Genomic DNA, 24052 nt, shown 5'->3' with positions numbered 1-24052 from the left:
ATCCATGGAACAGTTCTTTATCCTGTTCTCTCAGTAATTTCCTGGACAAGACACTTGCACTTCAAAGATTTTCAGTACCAAGGCTATTTACTATTGAGTTAAACTTGCATTCAATTATTTCTGTGAACTATTTCATTAAAAGTACTCTAATTTTACAGAGTTACTTTTCAGTAAGACCTGTAAGAGCTGCATTACAGTATAAAGTACTGCTGTAATAAGTATATTAATATTTTGGCTGTGTGTTTGCTGCATTTAAAATGTTATTACTATGAGTATTTTATATTGCATATTGCCATAATTTCTGATCACATCAAAACATTGGACAGATGTGTATACCCGAAGGCTGTCTCAAACCCAAGACACTTTGAATAAAATGCTTGCAAAACAGAAAACAGAAAGGGATACCCTTGCTAAAAAATATAGGTAAGTGGAACACCTTGTCCTGTTTGCAGAAAAGTACAATGAAAAGCAGAAGCAGAAGCCACAAACCTACCCATCTACACCACCCCGCCCACCCCCCACCCCCCTCCCCACCCCCGCTTTCCTTCTGAATTCAATTATGGTCATATGGCACGTTCTCAGCTAACAGTGTACATCATGTTCAGTGGATGCTTCTAGGCCATCTGATGATGATATCTAAGTATTTTTGTCATGTAAAAGCAACAATCACAGAATCATTCAGGTTGGAAAAGACCCTTGGGCCTAACCGTTACCCCTACTTCACAAAGTTCACCCCTAAAGCAATTCCCCAGGCACCGCATCTAAATGACCTTTAAACACATCCAAGATTGGTGACTCAGCCACCTCCATGGGCAGCCTATTCCAATGCTTGACCACTCTTTCTGTGAAAAAAGTTTCCCTCCTGTCTAGTCTGAACCTATCCTGTTGCAGTTTGAGGCTATTCTCTCTTGTTTTTTCGTTCATTACCTGTGAGAAGAGACCAGCACCAGCCTCTATAACATCCTTTCAGGTAGTTGGTAGTGATGAGGTCTCCCCTTAGCCTCCTCTTCTTCAAACTACAGCGTCAGCTTCTTCAGTTGCTCTTCATAAGATTTATTCTCCAATCCTTTCACCAGCTTTGTTGCCCTCTTCTGCGCTCACCTCAGCACCTCAGTAACTCTTGTACTGAGGAGCCCAAAACTGCGCACAATACTTGAGGTGTGGCCTCACCAGTGCTGAGTATAGCAGGACAGTGTACAGCTTTCAGATAGTTCCATGGCAAAACATGGCTGAGTAGAGATAGAAAAATTTCTGACACAGACCATTTTGCCACCTATAAAATGCGAGATACATAGATTACACAGATAAAAACAAACCAAAACTGGCAAACAAACAATAAAATTAATTTCTACGCAAAGTTTGCTGCTTTTTAATGTTGAGAGTGTGTTCCAGAATGAAGTGATCAATATTTCTGAGTATCACAGATACCTTGCCAGCTGTCCCTCAACAGTAACAATTTACATGCTAAATGACACTACATTTCCTTTTTACTATTTTTATGCTGAACATATAATCATGCATACAGAATAGCACTGTTATATGGCAAACTATTAGCACAGAAGCTTTTATCACATGGTACATAATTAGGCAGAAAATCAGGAGACATGATCAGGTTTTCTATCTTTCTGTGGTTCAGTCAGTTGGCTGACTGGGAGAGGTACTACCTGCAGTTTTACATTTCTGTCTGTTCCTCTGAAGATATTAAGATGTACCTTTCCCCTAAGGAAAATGAGAAAAAAAACCCTTTAAGTTTGTCAATGCTTGTAAGTTACTTTGCCTTTGTCATTTTAGTCATGCCATTTTTGCCTCTTCAGTTGCAGTTTCTTCTGTGCCTGTATAACAATAAAGCAACAAAAACACTGCTATAAGAGTGGCCAGTGTAGAAGTCCACAGTTTTTAAGACTTACTCATATCAGTGGTCAGCTATATGGTTATGTGTTCATTGTATCATGGGTTCTAAACACATGTGATAACAAGCAGTATCACAGTACAGGCATCAATACTGTCATGCTGTGGTTTGGTTGTCCTTGTTCTGCTCCAGCTAATCTTGCTGTACCTCTGTCCTAAGCCCTTTGACAGTCTTTCTCTTCTGTGGCTTGGATGATGTTACTTGTAGGACATGTCACTTGTGGGTAAAGTTAAAAGCAAATTATGCTTCTATTCCTTTCCCAATGCCTTGTGGTACTCCCCCATATTCCCAGCATGGTGCCAGAGTGAGAGTGCAATGGCTTGTCCCATGAAAGGGAATTAGGAGAAAAGAGTATTATGCAGGGCTGGTGGCTTTTGTGCCAAAAGGAGTGAGTAAAACAAAGAATTCCTTTCTATGAAGAAGGAGGTAAAGTCCTCTGAGAAGGAATATCACAGGGGGGCTGTGTCAGATAGAAAGCGGGATCTGATGAAGGGAGAGACATTACCTAGACAACATCCTAAACTGTTCTATCCCCTTTTCTTAATGGACATACAGTATTACAATTGTGTCATGGTATCATAGTATCAGTCAGGGTTGGAAGGGACCACAAGGATCATCTAGCTCCAACCCCCCTGCCATGGGCAGGGACACCCCACACTAGATCAGGCTGGCCAGAGCCTCATCCAGCCCTTGTCTTCACACGTGTCTTCACATAATGTTTGGGTGTTTTTGTTTTGTGTACTCAGTAAAAAAATTCTGATAGTATCATCCTTCAGTAGCTCATTCTGAGCTTATTTTAAAAGGCTTTGAATTAGCACCACAAAAGATTGAATTCAGTGAACTGTTGTGAATTGTGGTGGTAGAAGAGCAGCCAGTGCTAATACAGACCCAGTTTTGATTCTGTGAATTAAGGTTAGTATAGGAGGACAAGGTGCTTAATGAAGTTTTGATGCTTTGCATCTTTCTTCAAGGTGGAATTCTGCAGTTTGTTGTACATATGTCTGGGATTTGAAATATAAGCTTTATACATAATAAAAAGATTGTTCAATGCTTAGTTGTTGGCAGAGGCCTTAGAAGCATGTTCTTGGTGGGTTATGGCTATTACACTGTTTTTGGTTTGTGTTTACAGTAACTCTAGTGTCATTATCACTTTTAAAATTTATTTTCTACAGAGCTTCAGTGGAATCTTTCAAAAAAGGAGAACTGAGAAAACAGTTAGTTAACCTTGGTTCTAGGCAAAAGAGTCTGTTGACTGTTGTACAAAAGCAGAAAATACAAAATTACAGAAAAACAAAGCAAGTGTTTAGTGCATCATGTTCAGAGAAGCAAATCTCAATTTCCCATGGAAATGATAAAAGACAAAATTTAACTGCAGATGCAATGATGAGTCCTGATGTAGTTACATTTAATATGGGGCTTGGTGCCAGCATGCATAATGGTAACCACCTAGAAGCACATCACTCTTCAGAAAATCAGGAATGCAGCCAGGATCCACATGTCTGCTTTGATGAGACAGCAGCAAATAAAGATGCAATTAGATGCAAAGAGGCTTCTGATCATTCTTTGGCATCCAAAAACAGAGTAAGAGAAGATCTGTTCAGCATGTCAAAGCTGACAAATGCTGTGAAAGTGGTGACATTGCCTTCAGAACCTGCTGTTTCCACTACTAAAACAAAGTGCTCACAGCAGAAAGATAGTGTAGCTTGTGTAACAACCGCAAAACAAGGAGATAGGTCTTTAAATCCCACTTCAGTGACCAACACATTAAATACTGTGAAAGCCCGAAGCTCTGTTGTCAATGTCTGTCAGCCAGGCAGTAGCTGTCAACAGGTTCTTGCAGATGAGGATCTACACCGACATGTGAATAAAGAAGCGGCAGCAATAATAAACAGCAACAAGCAGCAACAGCAACAGCAAGGGATTTTGTTGACACCTACAAAGAATGTCCCTAATATTCTGCAGCAAACTATCTCTTGGTGTAATGACAGCTCATTTAATGCCAACTCAGTGCTTACAGACCTTACCTCAAATACAGACTATCCAGTAATTGAGAAATCTTCCCAGAGCTGTAGTAATCACAGATATGTACAAAACCAAGTGAGATGTGGAAGAAGAAATAAGAAAAAACTCCAGTTGATAGATCTACTTGAATTGGGAAGAATTAAGCCAGGAGAAAATGTTTTAGAATTCACACTGCAGGTAATTGTTTTTATATACAATAATGTTAATATTAGCATATAATGAACACACCCCCCACTGAAACAGGCTAACAGCAGTTTTCATGGTTTAATCTGCATCTTCAACACTTAGTATTGAATGCTTTTATTGAAGAGTTACAGATAATTTGTATGAGTTTTAAAGGAAAATGCTATGAATGATGGATTATATCAGCCCATCATTTTAACAATGCAGAATACCGCTCACGTAAAATTTGTGGTTAACTATGCATTATCAGTTAATGTTAATGTTTCCTTTTGCTAGAAGGAGTGGAATCGCTGGTGGGTCTACATTGTGTAATACCTGATTTTCATGTTTAAAGGAGCAGGAACATAATATTTTTATGACTTAATGTGATTCTCAGGAGCAACTATCAAGTTTCTCCAATAAATGTAACATCAAGGATTTCATGGTGTTGTGATAGACATGAATATATACAAAATTACTTGCTTGTATGCCAACTGGTTCTATAGTTTGCAGTCCAGTAATAGCCATATTTTCAAAATACAGAGCCTCCAAATTCGCCTTCAAATACGGAGCAGATTTGCAAGGCAGTTAACCAGGGGTCTGGCTTGACATTGAGCAAATGATGAAATTACAAACTGAATTCATAGCTGCTAGGTAGTTAATTTCCAGGGCAATATATTGATTAAAACATGCAGGATGTTTTATTTTTCAGCCATATCATCAGGTGTAGCTAATGTAGAAAAGACTCCTTTTTCTGCACCTATTGTGTGTTTGGGAATACTGAGAGTGGCTGTTCTGTGTTGTCTTGTGTTCTGTAATATCAAGTAGCATAAGTCACAAGTCTCTGCATTTAGCCATGTTGTAGGTATATACAGATGCTTCTTTTCTTCAAAGGGCATGTTATATTCCTCTGAATCCCAAGATGTCTAAATGGAAGAGTGAAGAATTCAGTGTACTTAGTATTGTTTCTCAAGAATGTTATCTGTGATACTGTCTTAATGCATGTGGACCTTAAGGAATTATAACCCTGTAATGAAATCTGGATGTTTGGAGTGTAGAGAAGTCAGTGATTTTGAGTAGATAAAAATGACACTCATTTCTGTCTTAGAAGACAGTGCTATAGAGATTAAAAGTTTTAGAAGCCAGTGTCTCTTGCATTGCAAAGAGGAGATGATCAGTAAAGCTTCCTTCTTTAGCATTATGGAGAAGTACTGGATAACGACACAGAGCTAGCACATAGTCCTTACATAAGGCTAGATTTGGGAAGGCAAAACACAGGTTTTGAAGAGTGTAAACCTAAGGTATGAAACTGTGAACTGGACTGAGTGGTCATAAAAATACTTGGGTTAAACATCTTAATTTAGATTCTTACAGACACTTAAAGCCAGTGGATAACTAAGGAGGCGGTAAAATATTTGCTGGTGGATTATCCTCTAATTCTGATTGTTTAATCTCTTGCATGCTTGGCAACCTAACTAACTCATAATGTAGTTGAGCAACAACTAATCTTTGCATTATTCAGCTGTGGTAAACTGACTGAGACCAGTACAACAAAATTGTATTTTAATGAACTATAAGCAATGTCATTAACACTAAATTCTTTTATACTTTGTGTAAGAAAAGGCTATCAGGTTCCTCTCCCAACATACAAGTGATGTCCCTTAACATAAGTTGAATTCTTATGCAAGTATGTTTCATCTTTGAATTACAGCTAGAATTTCACTCTGACATGCATTTGTTCCACATGTTAAGCAAATTGCATTTCAGTAACAGTTTCTTGTTGCAAAGACCTGCCTTCTGAGAATTCCTGAGTTCACTGTTGCAAATTAATTTATTCACAGCGTTGTTACATCTGAGGGGAGCTAAGATGCAAATAGAGTTCTGATAAACACACATAGGGAGATTTGTCTTCTGACAGAGGTGTCTGTGTGGTCTAAATATCTTATTATGGTGGAATAAATCCTTTTATTTTACATACTGAAGTTTATGATAGTGGCATTAAATTCTTTAACTTTTCTCAGAGAACAGCAGAATTAGCTGCAACTTTTTAACTACACTGTTCCCCAGGATTTTTTCATGTTTTTAGGGTGTTAATGCAGATTTGTCAGTTTATCAATTGAAAATTATTTCTTAATTTTTGTTTTTTAGGAATTTAGTCATAAAGCCACACTCTTAAAAAATGGGAAGATCAGAACCAGTAGGAGACAAATACTCCAGAATCCAGTTCAGTGGGTTAAAGACCTACTAGGAAGTGATATTTATGTGTCATGGCAGTATGCATGGAATAAGGTAGGCCTCATTCTACCCCTGAACACAGCAATAATAAACAATGGTAATATATTTAATTCATCTGGACCTCCTTAGCATTCTTAAAGCAAAAGAAGCTACAAGTCTAAGTTTTTACATCTTACTACTTTTCATGAATAAGCAGTAAAGAAAGAGGTACATAGCTGCAGATTTAATCAACTAGTTACGAGCGTTGAGAAAGCCTGGAATGCCCACTGTAATATATCAGTGCTTTGAAAGAGTGGTCTTACAAATCATTAAGAGACTTGACAGAAAAAGGGGAAAGGTAGGTAGAATGAAAAGGAGCAAGCTTATTGAAATATCAGGGTGTCAGGAATAAATGTTGCAAAAATACTAGCAGAGTTTAGAGGGCTTTTGTCAATGGCTTGTATTATGCTTTTTTTTTTTTTTTTTTTCATTCAGAACTCAAATTAGCAGAATTTCTGCTTGATCTTGACAGACAGATTAAGACTGCTTAAGTGCCTAAACTCAGTTCCATAAGAAAAGTTAATTATTTGCACCTATCAGAAGAAGCACCAACTAAAATGGCCAGTTATCCATTTAGATTTGTTTGTGCAGGTTACATATCTGGGGACACAGTTGTCAAAGTTTTGTGATGAAGAGGTGGCAGTTTCCAGTGACTGGGAATTACCATCACAAGAGAGAGAATCTTTGGGTATGTATCACTTAGAATCTAATATTCATCATGTCTGAAAGCAGCAGGAATTGATTTCTAGAGACCGTAAATGCCAACATTCTTCTGTTGCTTTCTGATTTTTTTCTGGGCTGCATGCTTATTACAGGTTTTGGTCTTGAAAAACATATAATGCCAGAACTTACTCATGGTCTCTTAAGTATGTTTCACACAGGTGGTTGTGTGGAGAGAATAGTTTCTTATGACTTGGTCGCTATGTGACAAAATAATTATGTAGCATTTTGCATTAAAAATATTTAATATATAGTGAAGTTTTTAACAAGCTAATTAAATACTTTTATTCTATTGGAAACTCAGATACTCCAGCTTAAGTTTTAGTTGCATGTAGATCTTAAAATCACATTAAAAAATTTGTATTGGTGGAAATCCCACTATGCTCAAGCAACAGTAGCAACTAAGGGGATGTTCTGTTCTCTAAAAATAAACTGTCATAAGAAAGAGTTTCTATGACAAAATTCAGAAATGCCTGGCAGACTTAAGAACTTAATCCTAACTTTGATAAGTAATGTGTTCTCAGAGAAATAAAAGTCCCTTTAACAGCCAGTTGCACTTAGAGTCCAAAAAGCTTTTTTGGCTTTTGTGGTTGGTTTTCATGAGAGATTGCACCACACCTGGACTGGCATACCAGGCTTGGTCTGTTCTTAACACACTAAAATGTAAAGATGATAGTTTACAATAACTAACTTCATAGTCAGACTGTCACATCCTACTGGTGTGCACCTGCAGGCTAAGAGCATCCAGGTGATGAGTTGACATTGTCTTACTTATGTAACTTAAATTTATACCAGGTGTCAGTGACACAAAAATGGATTTAGTCTCCTAACTTCATAATATACTTTCAAATATGTCACTAGTTCTTGCATGTTGTTCCTCTTGTGGAAAATTGATGGCAAACAATGAAAATTCTAAACCAGAGAAATCTGATTATTCAAAAACCATTCCTGACAAACAAAAACCATCCTGAAGTTCAGCAAGTGGTTTTTTCCCCATGATTTTTTACAAAAAGCCCACAGTAAAGTGGGAAAGAACATTTTTTAAAGTTGTTTTCTTGTCATGTGTAATTTAAGATGATGGTAATGACTAACTGTCTCAGTCCAGAGGGCAAAAGAGACTCAGTTCTTTCGAATATTCCCGTGTTGTGAAATTAGAGGCACAAACGAGGCCAAAATATCAAGAGCTAGACTATTTATTACATAAATAAAGTGGATGGATCAGAAGGGGAGAGAGAGAGAATAGAGAGGGAAAGAGAGAAGAGAGAGAGAAGAGGAAAAGAATTATATTACCACACCCCTCAACCCCCCAAGACAATTTGAGTCTGTGGAGGAAAGGTGCTGCAGGAGATGTTGGGTCTGTAGAGAAAGGGTGCTGAGGCTTTGGCTTTAGAAGAGATGTGGTCCTCTGGGCAGCCTCTTGAGCTCCTTGAGTTGCAGCAGGTGGATCTTAGGACACGGAGAGAGGGTTCAGTCTGCTTCTTCCAGGCTCCATGATGATGTCTCTGTCATTTTTTCCTCTCCTGGTATTCTCTCCGTTTTCCTTCTCAGCTGCATTGTCCTTCTCTGTTTTGGTTCTGTATTTTTCTTCTGTGTTTTTGGTTCTGTGTTTTTCTTCTACTGAGCCAGTAGTTGCTCAAATCTTTTATACAGTTTTTAGTCCCTAGGTATGTGTCCAAGTATTGTCCCCCAGGAAATCACGGGCCAGGTGGTGAACCCATTGTCTCACCATCCTCCCTTTCCAGGGTATCTGATGGGTGATTATCTTGTCTTATGCATATTCCCGAAGGTAGCCTGGGTCCATTGTTGTGAGGCCAGCTGTGGTCCAGTGAGCAATGTTATCTTTGCACCCACCCAAGAGTCGTTTTAGTGGCTCTGCCCAATACACATCAGCTATTGTCTGGGCAAGCAGCAAGTGATTTTATCTTTGCTGAGTCACACCAGGAGAGACAAGCTTTTAGTCTCACACTAACCATTAGCCCACCCTAGATGAGAAACTGAGGGAGGAAAAGCCTAAGTACACAGTTTCAGTTGCACACACTGGGCTATGGTTTCAGGCCTGGTTCAGAAGTTAGCTTTTTCCAAGGGCTGTTCCCAGCAAACATGTTGCCTGCAGCTAACCTGATCAAAAGAGAGACTTTACCCCTGTGGATGTGAGCTGTTCTGTGCGGCTTGCCTGGGGACAAAAAGTGCTTGCCAGGCGTTTTTTCATCTAATATACTTACAGCATGTGTGTATTTTACGGTAGAAGTGTATCCTGCTTTTGTAAACAATCAGTCTTCTTTTTTTCTTGCACGATAGATCAATTTATTTTTTTTTTCTATGAATCCCAAAGCCTTAAAAAAATAAAAAAGGAAAAAAGACTGGAGGCTGATAATTTGAGTGTTCTTTTTGAGTAGAATGTTACCCCCCCCAGACACACATCTTCCTCCTTCCCAAATCTGAGCTCAGTGTTCATTGAGCTGACTTAGAGAAAGGTACACAAGAGACTCAGTAAGTTTCTTGTATTATGCTTCTATTTCAGCGCCGGACACAGGTAGAATCATTTCAAAAGGCCTGTGTGTCTTCAGACAGTTTTGGGCAAACTTTTATACAGAAAGTTATCTGTGGTATGTCAATACTCACAGAAAAGTCCAGATGCCTCCTATCTATACAAAGGTTATCTATCTAAAACCAGCAGAAGTATACATATCACCCAGGTGTCCTTTATCTAATACAAAAAACCCTCTTGTCCAAGACTAACAGAAGTAAATCACTGAAAAATCCTGCTATTCCTTATCTATGCAGAGGCTGTCTGCCAACTCCTCTCCTCCTCCCTGCATTCCAGCATTTTAGCTAACGAGGAAAATTCTTATCTACTTGGTTATTCTGTTAATGAGAATTTTCTGTTCATCAGAGCTACTGTATGAAGCAGATGGGGAAATGGGAAGAAAATTATACAGGCATTGGCTACATCTAACCATCTTTTCACAGAAGTAAGCAGCTACCACCAGTCTGTACTTTGTACAGAACTCAAATCAGGAAGCAGGTCCTATGAACCTCTACCAAATCAAGGTCCCTAGGCAAGATAGGTGAAGGAGTCGCTGGTTTGTAGCTGCTAGCAGAAGAAATGTACCACCTTTCCAGTTTGGTTGAGATTAAGATACTTGAAGATTTATATAGCAGCAGATTTTTTAGATACACTTTTAGAAATAAAGCAGTCCCAGACCAATGCAGGTATTTAATAGAAGTTTAAAGATTGAAATTTTGGAATTAGTCACCTGCTTCTTTGAGTCTAAGCCTTTAGTCTCTTTTAGGACTATACTAGCAGAAAGCAGGAATTACTGTATTCAAGTCTGAGTGAGAACTAAACATAAAGAAAATAAAAAGTACTTTTAGATTGTCTGTATATAGGAAAGCAGAAGAACCCATGATTGTGTGGTTTGGAATTAATTCCTCTGTAGTTTCTCATACATGTAATGATGATGTAACATTTGCTAAAATTGGCAAGGATTACAAGAATAACCAGGATTCAGAATCAGATGTCAGCTGAAGAGCAGATGTCAGCTGCAGAGCAGATGCTGCTGACGTTAGATATTTCACACTGAAATTCCAGCAAAATGGCTTAAAAGAAAAGCATTTTCCAGTTGTTACAGTAAGTGTGATATCTACATGAATTTTGAAGATTGTTGTTTCAGGAAGATGGCCTTTGGAAAAGGGCGTGACTAGTGCACTTCTTTTGTGCTGGTAAGCCCTTTCTACCTTTAATTAGCCACCCATGAATATTAGTTAATTAGCCACTGTGAATATTATTATTACTCTTGCTCACCTTTAGTTCATAAAAGACCCAAAAGTACTGTGAAATAGAGTGTTTTCAAGGGAATGCTTGCTTAAAGGCTGAAGCAGTGGAGCTGTTTAATGTTAGTGTTACTTAAGATGTCTTAGCATAAAACGAGCAGCTGGTCTCAATAATAATGACGAGAGATGAGTTTTGCTGCAATCATATGTGATCTGATCTGGTTTGATATGTTATGATCATACGTTTATGATGTGCATGTTTGACTTTTCCTTGAGATAAGCAACTAACCCACATATATTTAGCAGCCTACTTTCAAGTTAAATTTGTGTGGCATCTAATGCAATTTTGCCATATATTGTAAAGAAGAGGAGGCATCAGTCGTCTTACAGCAGCTGCAGCTGGGCTGGTAAAGGAGCAGAGGAAAGTCTACCCTTACATGTTTTAGGTGGTGTAAGGCTAGTGAAAATTTCAACGATGACCATCAAGAAAAATAAAAAGACTAACTGCTCTGTCCATTAAACCATCACACCACTAGCGTTAAACGGGCTTTTTTGTTCTCAGAACAGAGTTGTCTTTATCTTCTTGTGCTCACAGGAAAGAATTTTATAACAAGGCACTCCAGCAACTACAGCCACCACCATCAGAGTCTTGGTACTGTCTCTATTACTCAGCGCCCTGGGAGCTTTGTCCTGAGCGATGTGCAGCCAAAAACCTCATCCTTGCCACAAAGAGGTGTGAAAACATTGCTGTGCACTGATACAGAGGCAGCTGTTACCAGGGAATTGAAGAGTAAGATGTTTTTCTTAACTTCCTGAAAAACCTCCAGCAGCTAATGTTGGGTGCAAGGGCTATACAAGACATACAAAAGGAAAAAAGTAGGTGGCATGAAACTGATTTGTGGGGGGGAGGAAAAAAGTGAAGGGGTGGGCACAGAAATTATGACTCTGCTGATGGATTGGATTCATCCAAGTGACCCAATAATGAAGTTTTTCAGAGCTCAGTATGATCAACTCTCCTGTGCCCAAATTAGAAGCATTTTGTTACTTTAATGTAGTTAGCAAAATAACTCATTATTTTAAGTACACAGTTAAATGTCTCCACAAAATAATAGCATAGACAAATGTCTTCTGGATTTAGGTGGAGAAATATGATACAAAAGCACTGATGAATAATCTCATATAATGTAGTTTAAAGGGAAAAGTGAAAATATTCCTGAAGATTTTTATGGAAACAATTGAGCTTGTGACTGCACTTTCAGTATTACATCTCTGTGGTACAGTATTTGCATTATACAGATATTTACAATAGCAAGCAACACGAAAACCCCACTGGTCAGAGACCAGGGAAGCTGTTCCACTGCCCCTCCCCTATCCCCCTGTTCAAGAGAGAAAAGGTGCTGAGAGAGAAGCAGTGGCTTAGACTTAGCCAAGGCCAGCCAAAGCACACAGATTAATCCTCCTGAGCGAAGCAAAAACAGCCAGAGATCAGAAGAGAAGAGAGAATTGTTGTGGTACCACTTGTCTTATTCCAGATATTTATCCAATAAATTTGTTTAGCATAATCTTTTGTTTTCCTTTTTACACCTGATAGTGATTTATTTATTTTTTTCTACTTTTCTGCTCAACATCTGTAACTCAATTTTAAAGGCACAGCCTAAAACCACCACACCACCCTATTATCTGAGTGCTCAATCTTGTGTGGAAACAGTTACAGCAAGAGTGCAGAGGCATTTTGTATCAAAGGCGATGGCTAATATGCAGTGAAGGTTATGCAAAACCAAAATGACTCCCAAAATTAATTTGGAAATCCAGGAAAATGTTGTTCCATATGTACATTTTTGTTTATATCTACCACAACCCCCCTGGTAATTGATGGAATAAACTTCTTAACTTGCAGTATAACCTTTAAAAAAAACAACCACCACATCTCTGCCTTATAGAACCCACCAAAGCTTCTGCATCCACTTCTGAGAAGCTTTTCAGGTTTCATACTCTGACCAAAAGCATTTTGGAAATCAAATTATGAAAAAGCAAACTCCTGTTTAAGAAGGAAGTTCCTTTAAAAACAAGCATCTCAGGGTATTTCATTGAATCTGTTAAACAAAGCTTTGGAAGTGCCATGGGAAGCCCCACAGCCCATAGATGGATTTGCTCTGTTCGTTTGTCCTCTACATCTGTTTCCAAAGAACCATTCAGATACACAATGCCACTGCCACTTTATTTCATGCTAAATGAATTCTGAATGTAAAGCTTGGCTGTATAGACTCAAAGTGAGGAGAAAGTTCTTCACTGAGCAAGTCGTTCGTCATTGGAATGGGCTGCCCAGGGAGGTGGTGGAGTCACCGTCCCTGGAGGTGTTCAAGAGGAGATTGGATGTGGCACTTGGTGCCATGGTCTAGTCGTGAGGTCTACCAAGACAGGTTGGACTTGATGATCCCTGGGGTCTCTTCCAACCTTAGTTATACTGTGATACTGTGAAACTGGCTTATAACTAGTTTACTTTCTTGGCTTTGCTATTCCTGAAAAGTGATAGATGAGTAAATAATTTTTATTTTCCTGCTAGTCAGTCTTACCTTCTCTTGTTCACAAGTACAAAGTTGTGATGCTGAAACTACTGACTTGTCATGAGAATATTTAAATCCAGATGAATTGCTCCAGTACTATGAAACCAGGTCATTAAATGCTTCAACACCTCCTAGAGAGGTGTAAAATTGGGCTACTAGTAGACATTGCTTGTGTGCATTTGCAAGAATTATTAGACTTGAAATTGTAAACTCCTCAGAAGAGGGATTTCATCTGTGTCTTTGAACTGATTGAAGATAGTATTTTGGTTTGGCCCATTAGTCCAAATAACACATCTAGCCCACTGGAATATATTTTTCCTGCAATATATTTAAAGCTCCATGCAATAGTAATGAAATGTCACCCATTCTTGAAAGTTTGCAATGTATTTTGTGCTGCAGAGTACACCAGTTAAAAGCCACTGCTTGTCTTAGGCTCAGATAGTTATATCAGAAACTACTTTAATTGGAAATTTCTGCTATTCTTACCTTCATGTGTTTGGGGGGAAGCTGGAAAAGATGAGACTGTTGTTTAGTGATTGAAAATTCAAGGTATAAACCGAGAAGCCTAAGTCTGTTTTGTTTTAAGTAAAATAGCATCACTTGAAGGGGCTTGGTTATATATATCTTAATTTTTTGAACTGGGTATTATTGACATAGTGTCTCAGCACAACCATCAATATTGGCAAAGTGCTTGGAAGTGCATTAAACAGCAACAAATAAAGCACACATGCCCTCTAAACCAAAAAACTCCACAAAGCCAAAACTCTTTTAACATCTACTACCTGCGGCTGGAGAGCTGCCAAACAGAGAGGGACCTGGGGGTGCTGATTGACAGCCGCCTAAACATGAGCCAGCAGTGTGCCCAGGTGGCCAAGAGGGCCAATGGCATCCTGGCCTGTATTAGGAATAGTGTGGCCAGCAGGAGCAGGGAGGTCATTGTGCCCCTGTAGTCTGCATTGGTTAGGCCACACCTTGAGTCCTGTGTCCAGTTCTGGGCCCCTCAGTTTAAGAAGGACATTGAGACACTTGAACATGTCCAGAGAAGGGCAACAAGGCTGGGGAGAGGCCTTGAGCACAAGCCCTATGAGGAGAGGCTGAGGGAGCTGGGGTTGTTTAGCCTGGAGAAGAGGAGGCTCAGGGGTGACCTCATTGCCCTCTACAACTACCTGAAAGGTGGTTGTAGACAGGAAGGGGTTGGTCTCTTCTCCCAGGCACCCAGCACCATAACAAGGGGACACAGTTTCAAGCTGTGCCAGGGGAGGTTTAGACTCGAAGTGAGGAAAAAGTTCTTCACTGAGCAAGTCATTTGTCATTGGAATGTGCTGCCCAGGGAGGTGGTGGAGTCACCTTCCCTGGAGGTGTTCAAGAGGAGATTGGACATGGCACTTGGTGCCATGGTCTAGTCATGAAGTCTACTGAGACAGGTTGGACTCGATGATCCTTGGGGACTCTTCCAACCTTAGTTATACTGTGATACTGTGTGATTTATCAACTACAGAGTGTCCCCATTTATGTGACTGTGAAAGACCAGAAGACTAACTATTAACTATTTCTCTGTACCTTACACTTTAGAAGCAGAGTGAGGTTGTAGAAGAATATTTCTATCCATAATTGTTGTCCTTCTCAGAGGAGTCTTAAGGTGCAGCTATTCTATTGTTTTATCGTCTTTATAGCTTGCAGAGAAAATATTGTAAAGTATTTTCCAGTTTACTATAGTTCCATATGTTTGCTTTAGGTACTTGCATACTTCACAAAGAAGCACATAGTTCCACCAGCAGAATTTACAAAGCTGTGTTTTGCAGTGACCTTGCATACCATGACTTGAATGATAGGCTTCCTCCATCTGCACACCTTTCCTTTCCAAAATCCTTTACCTGCTCTTACTTGGCTGTCAGCAAGGCAGAAGGTAGAATGTCCATGACTGCCTTGGAATTAAGCTTTTTGGCCAGCAAGAGTCACACAAAGTTTTCTTTTTAGGAGACAAAAAAGGAAAAACCAAAAAAGCATCAGCTCTCACGAGCTACATACCATGGAAGCCAGTTCTAAGAATTTAATGTCTTTATTTCTTATCTGTTAGTCAGGTTTTTCTGAAACTGTCAGGTCATCTGAAAATGAACTAGGTGACAGTGGGATTGCACAGAACAATAAAGTAAAGTAGGTTAGATGGGGCCTCTGGAGATCTCCTGTTTAAAGCAGGACTAGCATCCAAATTAGATAAGGTATATTCAGCACCTTGTTCAGTCAAATTTTGAGTATCTTCACACATGGGCATTCCACAGCATGTCTGTATAACGTATTTGTGTACTTAACCATGCCCATAGTGATTTTTTTCCCCATATATCTAGTTGGAATCTTGTGTGTTAGAACTTAAAACCACTGCTTCTTTTTGTTGCATTCAGAAACTCCATTTTTTGTAAGAATCCTGCCTAGAAGTATGTAAACTGACGCCTAGTCAAGAGCTTTCTGGCCTTTCCACTTTCTGAAGCAAGCTGTAAAAGAAATCCTTTGGTAACTGGCCCTCGTTTGTAATTCAGCAGCTATACTGTAACATTGTCATCTGCTTTGATGGTCCCATGGAGACTGAGGGAAGACTGAGACAAACAGAATGATTGTAGATAAACTTTCTAGAGCAATTCTGTCTTTTGGAGGGCAATAAATTAAAGACCATGTGACAAATCGAAAGCATCAAGAGGCAGTAGCTTCAGCTACTGCTTTGCTTGAAAGACAGGTGTCAGACATTTTTGATGCTATAGTTGGTGATGTCAAAGCATTCAGGACACTACCTCATGATCTTACCTTGGTAAGCGTTCAGTTTGTATCACACTTCTATCTTACATTTTTGTTCAGGAGTGACTTTTAACAAAGTTGAGATAAAGGTTCTAAACAAAACAATTCAGTCTTTAAACCACCACATGATTATAGGCTAGGAGAAGGCTCTAGAAGATTTTCTGAGGCTGTACATAAAACCCACCAAAGGTGTCATTGCTCCTGTAGATTTTGCCAGTGCATGGAAAAAAATGAAATGCTGCTTTTCCCATCAAACATCTCTTCTAAACTAAGCTGAAACTTAATTTCTACTTTGTCTCCTGTTTCTTGCAATCTGCACCTCAGAATGCTCTAAACTGCAAGAATTTTAGTGTTCTAGTTTCAACTACCCAAACCTGGCCCTGGAACTGCTTCTTATCCACTATCTTGGCACACTAAATTCAGGGGTTTTTAAAGTTAGAAATAATTTTGAAGTACCATCTATTTTCCTTCCAAATTAGTATAATGTGAATTATTATATAATCAAGTATACAATAATGACTCAAGATAATAAGTTTTAAAAGGAAAAAATACATGGTGGGAACCTGCACACTGCTAGTCATACCAAGAAACAGTCTCCTGTGATAACATTTTAAACCAATCTTAGTGCCTTTTAATGGAGGGTACTACTGTGAGCATTTGATGTAGTTGAGTTCAGACTTGGTAATTTGATATTTAAAAAGAGTGACTTAAGAAACTGAAAGGTGTTGTGAACAGTGGATAAAAATACTTGGGTGAGGAAAAGGGAATCAACTACTGTGTTTTATTTTAAAAGTACTTATTTTATTCCTTTATAAATTCAACCTTGAATATATATTCTTTTACGAAAGGCTGCATACACTTCTCAATTGGTGTGAGTAGGTGTGACCGTTTGAGGCTGTGCCTTTAAGGAAGGGGCACACAGTAGGTCAATTGTACCTCTCACCTTATTGAAGAAAAAAAAATCATGTTACAGCTGTGCTAAAAAAAATACATAAATGTAACAGCCACTGAGATTTAAATTGTTCTCATTTCTTTGATAGGTAACACTCATGGATTTCTGTAACAGATTGGAGGTTTTGAGCTCTCCACATTGATAAGTAAAAACTTAGCAATATCGTAATACAGCAAATCCAAAGAAGAGTAATAAGTCATAATGTAGCACATCGTAGAAAATGTTTGTTACTGGCTAACAGAGGTATACCAAATGTATCTAGGAGAACAGAAAAAACAGTTACTGTGTAAGATTATACACAAAAGTTTTAATAGGGACTAATGTATCACTTATCTAGGCAGTATAAAGTAGTATAACAAAGCTATAAAGTAGTATTAATATGGTTCATTTTCAACTATTCAGAAACAGAAAGGTTTCCTATTATCTACATCTCATGAAAGATTACATCTTCAAGCCTGTGTTGTAGGAACAATACTTCTTGCCATTTGAAACACAAAATAATTGAAGAGATTTCAGTATAAACCTTGAGAGTGATGCTTTAAAATAAAAGGCATGAATTCTTTAATCATACTGTAAGTCTTTTTTCCATGTGGATACAGAGTGTAATAAGAAAGGCTACTGATAAAAATTACTTTCAAATAAGCATGATTATAGATGCCTAATATTTTTTTTCTGCTTTGTGACATTGCTTCTGCCAGTCTCATTACAGGAAAAAAAGGACAAAGAATAAACTAAGGAGCACTATTCTTTATTGAGTGGAGGAATAAATCTTGCTCTCTCAGATCTAGTATTTTATCTAGAAGGGACAGAATAATTAATTGTGAAAGTATGAAATAAGTTCTGCATTATTAGTATGCAATTTCTAGTTATAAGCAAACCATGAACTTAACTTACAGATTATCCACATTGGATCATGTCTGATACATGAACGTAAAAACTGTAGGCTAAGGCACTATGAGAAGGTGCTCTAAGTCTTTCTGCCACTGTTACAGCTGTGCTATGAACTATCTGGTATTATAGTCCATTAGGTAGCTTCCAAACTGAAGTGTTGTATTTAATTCATAAGATGCTATAAAAAACCTTCTTTTTTTGTTGTTTTTTTCCAAAGACTCATAACTACCAATGCAAAAAATGCAACGTGCATAGTTCAGGATTACCTCATAAACATGTTCCTGGGGAAAAAGTACTTTAAAACTTGGGGTGGAAGTGAACACAGAACAGCACACAGCAATTAGGCAAAATCCCTGCTGTCTTCTGTATTTTAGGGGATGGACACCTTAATTTCAGGTGTCTGACTGGCATGGTATATCTAATTGTCAGAAGCAGATTGCTCCTAATTGATTGGTTCATAAAGACAGAGACCTTGGACTCCGGAATTCACAGGCAAAGAAAGAATTAAGATCTGTATCATGTAAAGTGAATCAGGAGCTGTGGAGGGACCTGGAGAATAGTGAAGAAATTTTGAAGGAAACTCTTAAAAAAACAAAACCAAAACAAACCAACCAAACAAAAAACACCCCACCCCTCCCACCCCCCAAAACAGAACCCCCCTCCCCCCCCCCCCCCCAAAAAAAAAAACCAAACCAGGAAAGCATTGTATTTTGACAGAGAAAGAGCAAGTCTTACAATGACAATCAGTCCACAGACTTTTCCCAAGATACCAGGTCTTGATCAGCCAAAAAACAAATTAATTCTAAATACTCCCTTATGGCACTCCAGATCGAATGCTGCCACCTTTAAGTGTGTTGTTCTTAGAACTTTTTGCTTATGCATCTGTACCCAAAACAGCACCAGTGCAGCAACAAGATCCGTGTGAATGAGAATAACATCTCCTGTAACTTTGCCACAGGTGCTGCAAAATCAGTTCATCCTTCCCTCTGATGTGATAATAACCTTTACCGGTTTTACAGAAGTATTGAAACTGCATTTACTGTTGCCTCTAAATTGACTCAAATATGTTGCTTAAGCTGAAAGAGTGGTTTAAGTCCTTTTGCAAATAATTTACACAACTGAAATAGTTACAAAATGCTTAACCTTATCTTTGTTTAGTTCTAGTACTTCTTGCTTGAAAAACTAAGGAGGATACAGTGAGTTTAAAAACTGATCTTTCAGGAGCTATTTTCATGATCAGAAAATGGTGATGCTGCACAGAAGTCACCGTCTTTGGTAACTAATCCTTATGCAACTGAGTCTGGTCTGACATATATATTGCACCATTAATGGGACTTTTCCTTAAATACAATTTTCAGGTTCTTAGCAGCAACAGAGAAAACCTCTTGTAAAGCTGTGGCACCACAGAAACACAAATTGAAACACATTCAGAATGGTTTCAAAACCATAATCCTAAAGTAGTGACAGAAAAACTATTAGCAATCAAGATGCAAAAAGTACCAAGAGACGAGATGTGTTTTTCCAAGATTTATGGTAAAAAAGCTTATTCTGACATTGATACTAATTGATACTTATCCTGTAGCTCATTAAGATGGCAGAAGACTCAGACCACCTGACAGGACAGTAAGGATAGGAATGCAGAGAAAGAGCTTTCTTGTGTGTGTCTTACTGTACTAAGCTTTCTTCTGTACTTGAGGCACTAAGAGAAGTTTTGGATAGTCTCCACTGCTTACAGCCTGTAAGTTTATGGAATCATAGACTCATAGAGTGTTAGGGGTTGGAAGGGACCTCCAGGTATCATCGAGTCCATCCCCCTGCCAAAGAGGGATCACCTAGGGCAGGTCACACAGGAACACATCTAGACAGGACTTGAAAGTCTCTAGAAAACGAGACTCCACAACATCTGTGGGCAGCCTATTCCAGTGCTCCATCACCCTTACAGTAAAGAAATTTTTCCTCATGTTGAGGTGGATCTTCCTGTCTTCCAGTTTGCATTCATTACTCTTTGTCTTATCACTAGCCACTATTGAAAAGAAACTGGCCTCTTCTTGACACCCACTATTTAGATATTTGTAAACCTTAATAGGATCTCCTCTCAGTCTTCTGAAGATCTGACTTGGAGATATCCTTAGAACTGTTTTTTGACATTTCATCCAAGTGTTCCTGTTTATGCCTTTTGAAACATCAGTTCTAGGTGAGTGTGTAAACTGACTTCTTCTGGTGTAACTGACCACTGCTTCGTAAGTGATGTGAGGTCCATTGTGATGAAACTTGTGTTCAGCCTGGCCATTATTGTAATCAACATCAGATCACGGGGTTAGTTCCATTATGTACTGTGTTATGGCATGAGCACATTGAAGGTGCAATAAGGGTATTAGATACCAAATGCAATATTGTTCTCACTGGAGTCAGAAGTTTTGCAGTGGATGTCATGCATGTTGAACAACTTACATCCACAGGAACAAAACATCTGTGTTTCTGAACACAGGCTTCTTGCTTCTAATAGCAATTTGCCACTTTGCTGCTATGGGTAGGGAGCTTCTGGAGGTGAGTAAATGGCAGGGAAATCCTCACCAAAACGTGGAGTTCAATAATATCTACAAGTTACAGTGATAGTGGCATTGGGACCTACTGACGCTGTTAGTTCAGTGAATATATTTTGCTGTTTGGAATTGGTGTAGGTGTCACACCTGGAAAAATGTGGTAGCAAGGAGACAGATTCTTCAGATGGCACATGGGAATCCAGAAATAAGGTGCAAGCTAAGTGATGAATGGGTGTAACATCAAATATGTTTTCTCTGTATTTTGACAAGGATTTATCTTGACAGATTTAATCATCCTGTTCTACTTCTAGAGACATTTGAGTGGTGTCTGAACACAGGTGTTTGTTGTTTGGTTGTTTTTTTAAAAACCAAGAGGCTGTCCCTACTTTCATGACAACCCTCCCTCTCTTGATAACATCTGCTACATGTGACAGTTCTGCCCTCAGCAGCAGCTGCTGTGTTGGGCTGGCTGTGGTAGCTCAGCTGCTCTGCTCCTTTTGCAAGGTGCCAAAGGAAGAAAGTGTGGACAGAATATGGACAAAAGCAAGTAATTCTGAAAAATACAGTTTGGAGTCTGTACTGTCAATGGATAAAAAAGTAACGTTTCTTACAGTGTTAATTTGTTACTGATTTCAAAGTGAAAACTGAACATTCAGCTGCTTCTGCCTGACACAGGTGCCTTGAGTTTATGCAGATAGTTAAAAATCGCAAATACCCATTGTTGACTTTGTTGCAATTTCTTGTATACAGGTGTACATATTGCTTTTTACACAGGCCATTCAGGACTGTGTGAAGAGCACTGCCTATGAGAGGGACTTACCCCTTTGTGGTCATAATGTATGAAATTCAAGCAATGGTGAAAAGCAATGGCGTCCTGTTACATAATTAGAAAGGGCTGACTTCTAACCCTGAGCACCACAAAGTGTAGTACAGCTCTTGTCTCACTGAAGCCTAGGTGCAAGTAAGAGATACTCCTAAGATGGCCAAGGTCTTCCTAGGGATCACTAAGACGTACTTGTTCCTGACAAGCTATTAACAACTCTTTAGATCATAATGACAGTGATTGCTTTCCATGACTCTAATATACACTCTGTAATCATTTGTATTCATTTTCAACAGGGTCCTCTGTCTTGTTCACTTCAGTGGAAGGTCTGACACATTTTCTTCAATTCCATGAGATAGTAATGGTGTGTAAAGAGGAGTTTCTGCCATGCCCTGTAATGGAAAAGCACTGGAGTTTCTACCGAGACTGTGAAGATTTTGGATTCTAGAGGCTTCTTGAGCGCTAACATTTTTTTCTTCATTGTCACTTAAAAGTAACCATTTGAGCTTATAGATCTAAGTGTTTTGCTACTGTCATTTTGAGAAATTATTTACCTAGCACTTGGAATAGCCTGAAGGACTGAGTAAATGAGGAGCGAGGGAGTACTCTGTAGCAGGTGAGGGTAGCTGTCAATATTGACTTTTGCACCATAAGATTAAAAAGTGGGGAAGTAGACAAGAGCTGTTGTACTCTGGTGTTCGTTGTGAATTATATTGCAAGTTGTTAATGTCATATGAAATTCCACTGACTTCAGTGGCTGCCTGTGCTTGATGGGGTTGCACAAAATCATAGAAGTATCAACACTCTTAGTCACTTCCTGTTACTTAAACCTGGAGCTGTGCTGCCTGCGCATATGCTATCAGAAATTGTTGCTCATGTTTGTGTAGTAACGTAACTTGTTAGGTCAGGTAAAAAATCCAGATGGGCATCTTTCAAAATCACCAGCAGCTTTACTTTAAGTGGCGTTAATATATACAAACATTTGAGAAGGGGGTGGATGCTGGGAGAGGTTAGAAAGAGGAGTCTTAGCCATTGGAAATGCTCAGGGAAATTCCATTCATATTGCAGCCAAGTTTTTCTGGTAGGCAGAAAATATACTGGCATATGGCAAGAGATGCAGTTAGCCTGTCTGTGGGGCACAAATTCTTCCATCTAACAATATTTTAGATATTCATCCTGATCTCTGGAGGATTCCTATTTGTTTTAAGTTTACAATCTGTGAATCTGCCTTGGTAGCATATTTATAACACATTTGACTGTCATGAGAGTTATCTGCATTCAAATGGCATTCTGGCTCTTTCGTCTTCTGGGTTATAAGAAGAGATGAAACAATAGCACCTGCTGCTCCTAACTCCAGTGAATGGGATGAGAAACACCTCCTGTCAATACATAACAACCTCAGCTAGCTATTTGGAGTGCAAAGAGCTGTTCTGCAAAGATTTGATTAGTGACTTAAACAGAAGGTGGTTCAGGGAAGAGAGAGGGGTCTGATGTGCTAAGAGCTAGGATGCATGAGCAATCATAGCCTGATGGGCTGTAAGAATAAAGAAATGCAGACTGCCTGAAAGTAAAAAAAGTAAAAGGCTACTAAGTGATAGGTATCTTGTAAAGGTCACTTTCCACACAGGAAAGGAAGTGGAGTGGTCTTACAGCTGCAGCAGCCAAACAAACCTGAAGACATATTTGTTTAAGGTAAATGCTCATTCAAATACACTTCCACTGAAAGAATTTTGACTGTTAAAATGACTACAGAATTACTTACATGTTTGCTTGACAGTTTTCCTTTGTTACAAGATGTCAAATAAAATTGTGTGTAAAACCTGGGAGGACTGGCGGTAATACTTTTAGTCCATTATGTTAATGTGATTAACATGACCTAAGGCAAGTCTAAGATACAGTGACCAAAAAACCTCCAATCGATTCAAGCTGGGCAAAGATGTAAAAATGCAAAGCATTACATGAAAATGTCTCCTATGGTATACACAAAAGTAAACTACCAGAGGTTTGTTCAATATTTATATTATATATAAGCATCTTGTGTTTGTTAGCATACTAGTATCTTGTTAGTATGTTTTCATATGACTAACAAATAGAAGATTCTACTTCCCAAATCTTCTTGCAATTTTCCCTCTTCTCCCTTCTGGAATCTTAACGTAAAGATCCATTAAGAGATGGCAAGAAGTTATACCGTCATGAGAAGGGTGTTTTACATTCTCTGTTTAATTGCATGCTTTCTACATTTACTTTGGCATAAATATATACAAGCTGTTACACAGGTTAAAGATATTCAGCTATTAGCAATCCAAACTGCAGCAGAGTCATAAAGCTTCTGCTCGCAAACAAGGGTTAGCCCTCCCAGCCACTCCTGCTCCTTTTCTAATTCAGTTCTTTTATTCAGTAAACCCTTTCTCCACTCCCAGGCTGCAAGTTAGCACACATTGTGTGTGGTGCAGGCTAAAGTAAAAAGGACATAAAATCCAAAGAATTCAAAGCCCCTGGCATTGTGCCTGCTGTAATTATTCAGATGAGGAGTAAGAGGAGAAAGAGATGATGCAGTAATCAAAATACACAGATGAATGTTTGCTTTATTTATTGCTGAGATGGATTTAAACAACAACAACAAACAGTGGA

The 24052-nt window shown here is 38.8% G+C and overlaps 1 protein-coding gene across 1 annotated transcript in view; it reads left to right on the top strand.

The window, feature by feature from the left end:
- Window positions 1-23239, top strand: part of ANKRD31 (ankyrin repeat domain 31) — a 78823-nt gene extending 55584 nt beyond the window's left edge. The window contains exons 20-25 of the mRNA XM_054177778.1: window positions 327-423; window positions 3082-4108; window positions 6242-6382; window positions 6959-7055; window positions 11457-11651; window positions 21718-23239. Of these exons, the coding sequence (XP_054033753.1) occupies window positions 327-423; window positions 3082-4108; window positions 6242-6382; window positions 6959-7055; window positions 11457-11651; window positions 21718-21869 (1709 nt within the window). The 3' untranslated portion in view covers window positions 21870-23239. The remainder of the gene's footprint in view (window positions 1-326; window positions 424-3081; window positions 4109-6241; window positions 6383-6958; window positions 7056-11456; window positions 11652-21717) is intronic.
- Window positions 23240-24052: the final 813 nt, after the last annotated feature.

This window comes from Dryobates pubescens, chromosome Z (genome assembly GCF_014839835.1).
Source record: "Dryobates pubescens isolate bDryPub1 chromosome Z, bDryPub1.pri, whole genome shotgun sequence".
In the NCBI taxonomy this organism is placed as follows: Eukaryota; Metazoa; Chordata; class Aves; order Piciformes; family Picidae; genus Dryobates; species Dryobates pubescens.
This window is presented reverse-complemented; position numbering and strand designations above follow the sequence as displayed.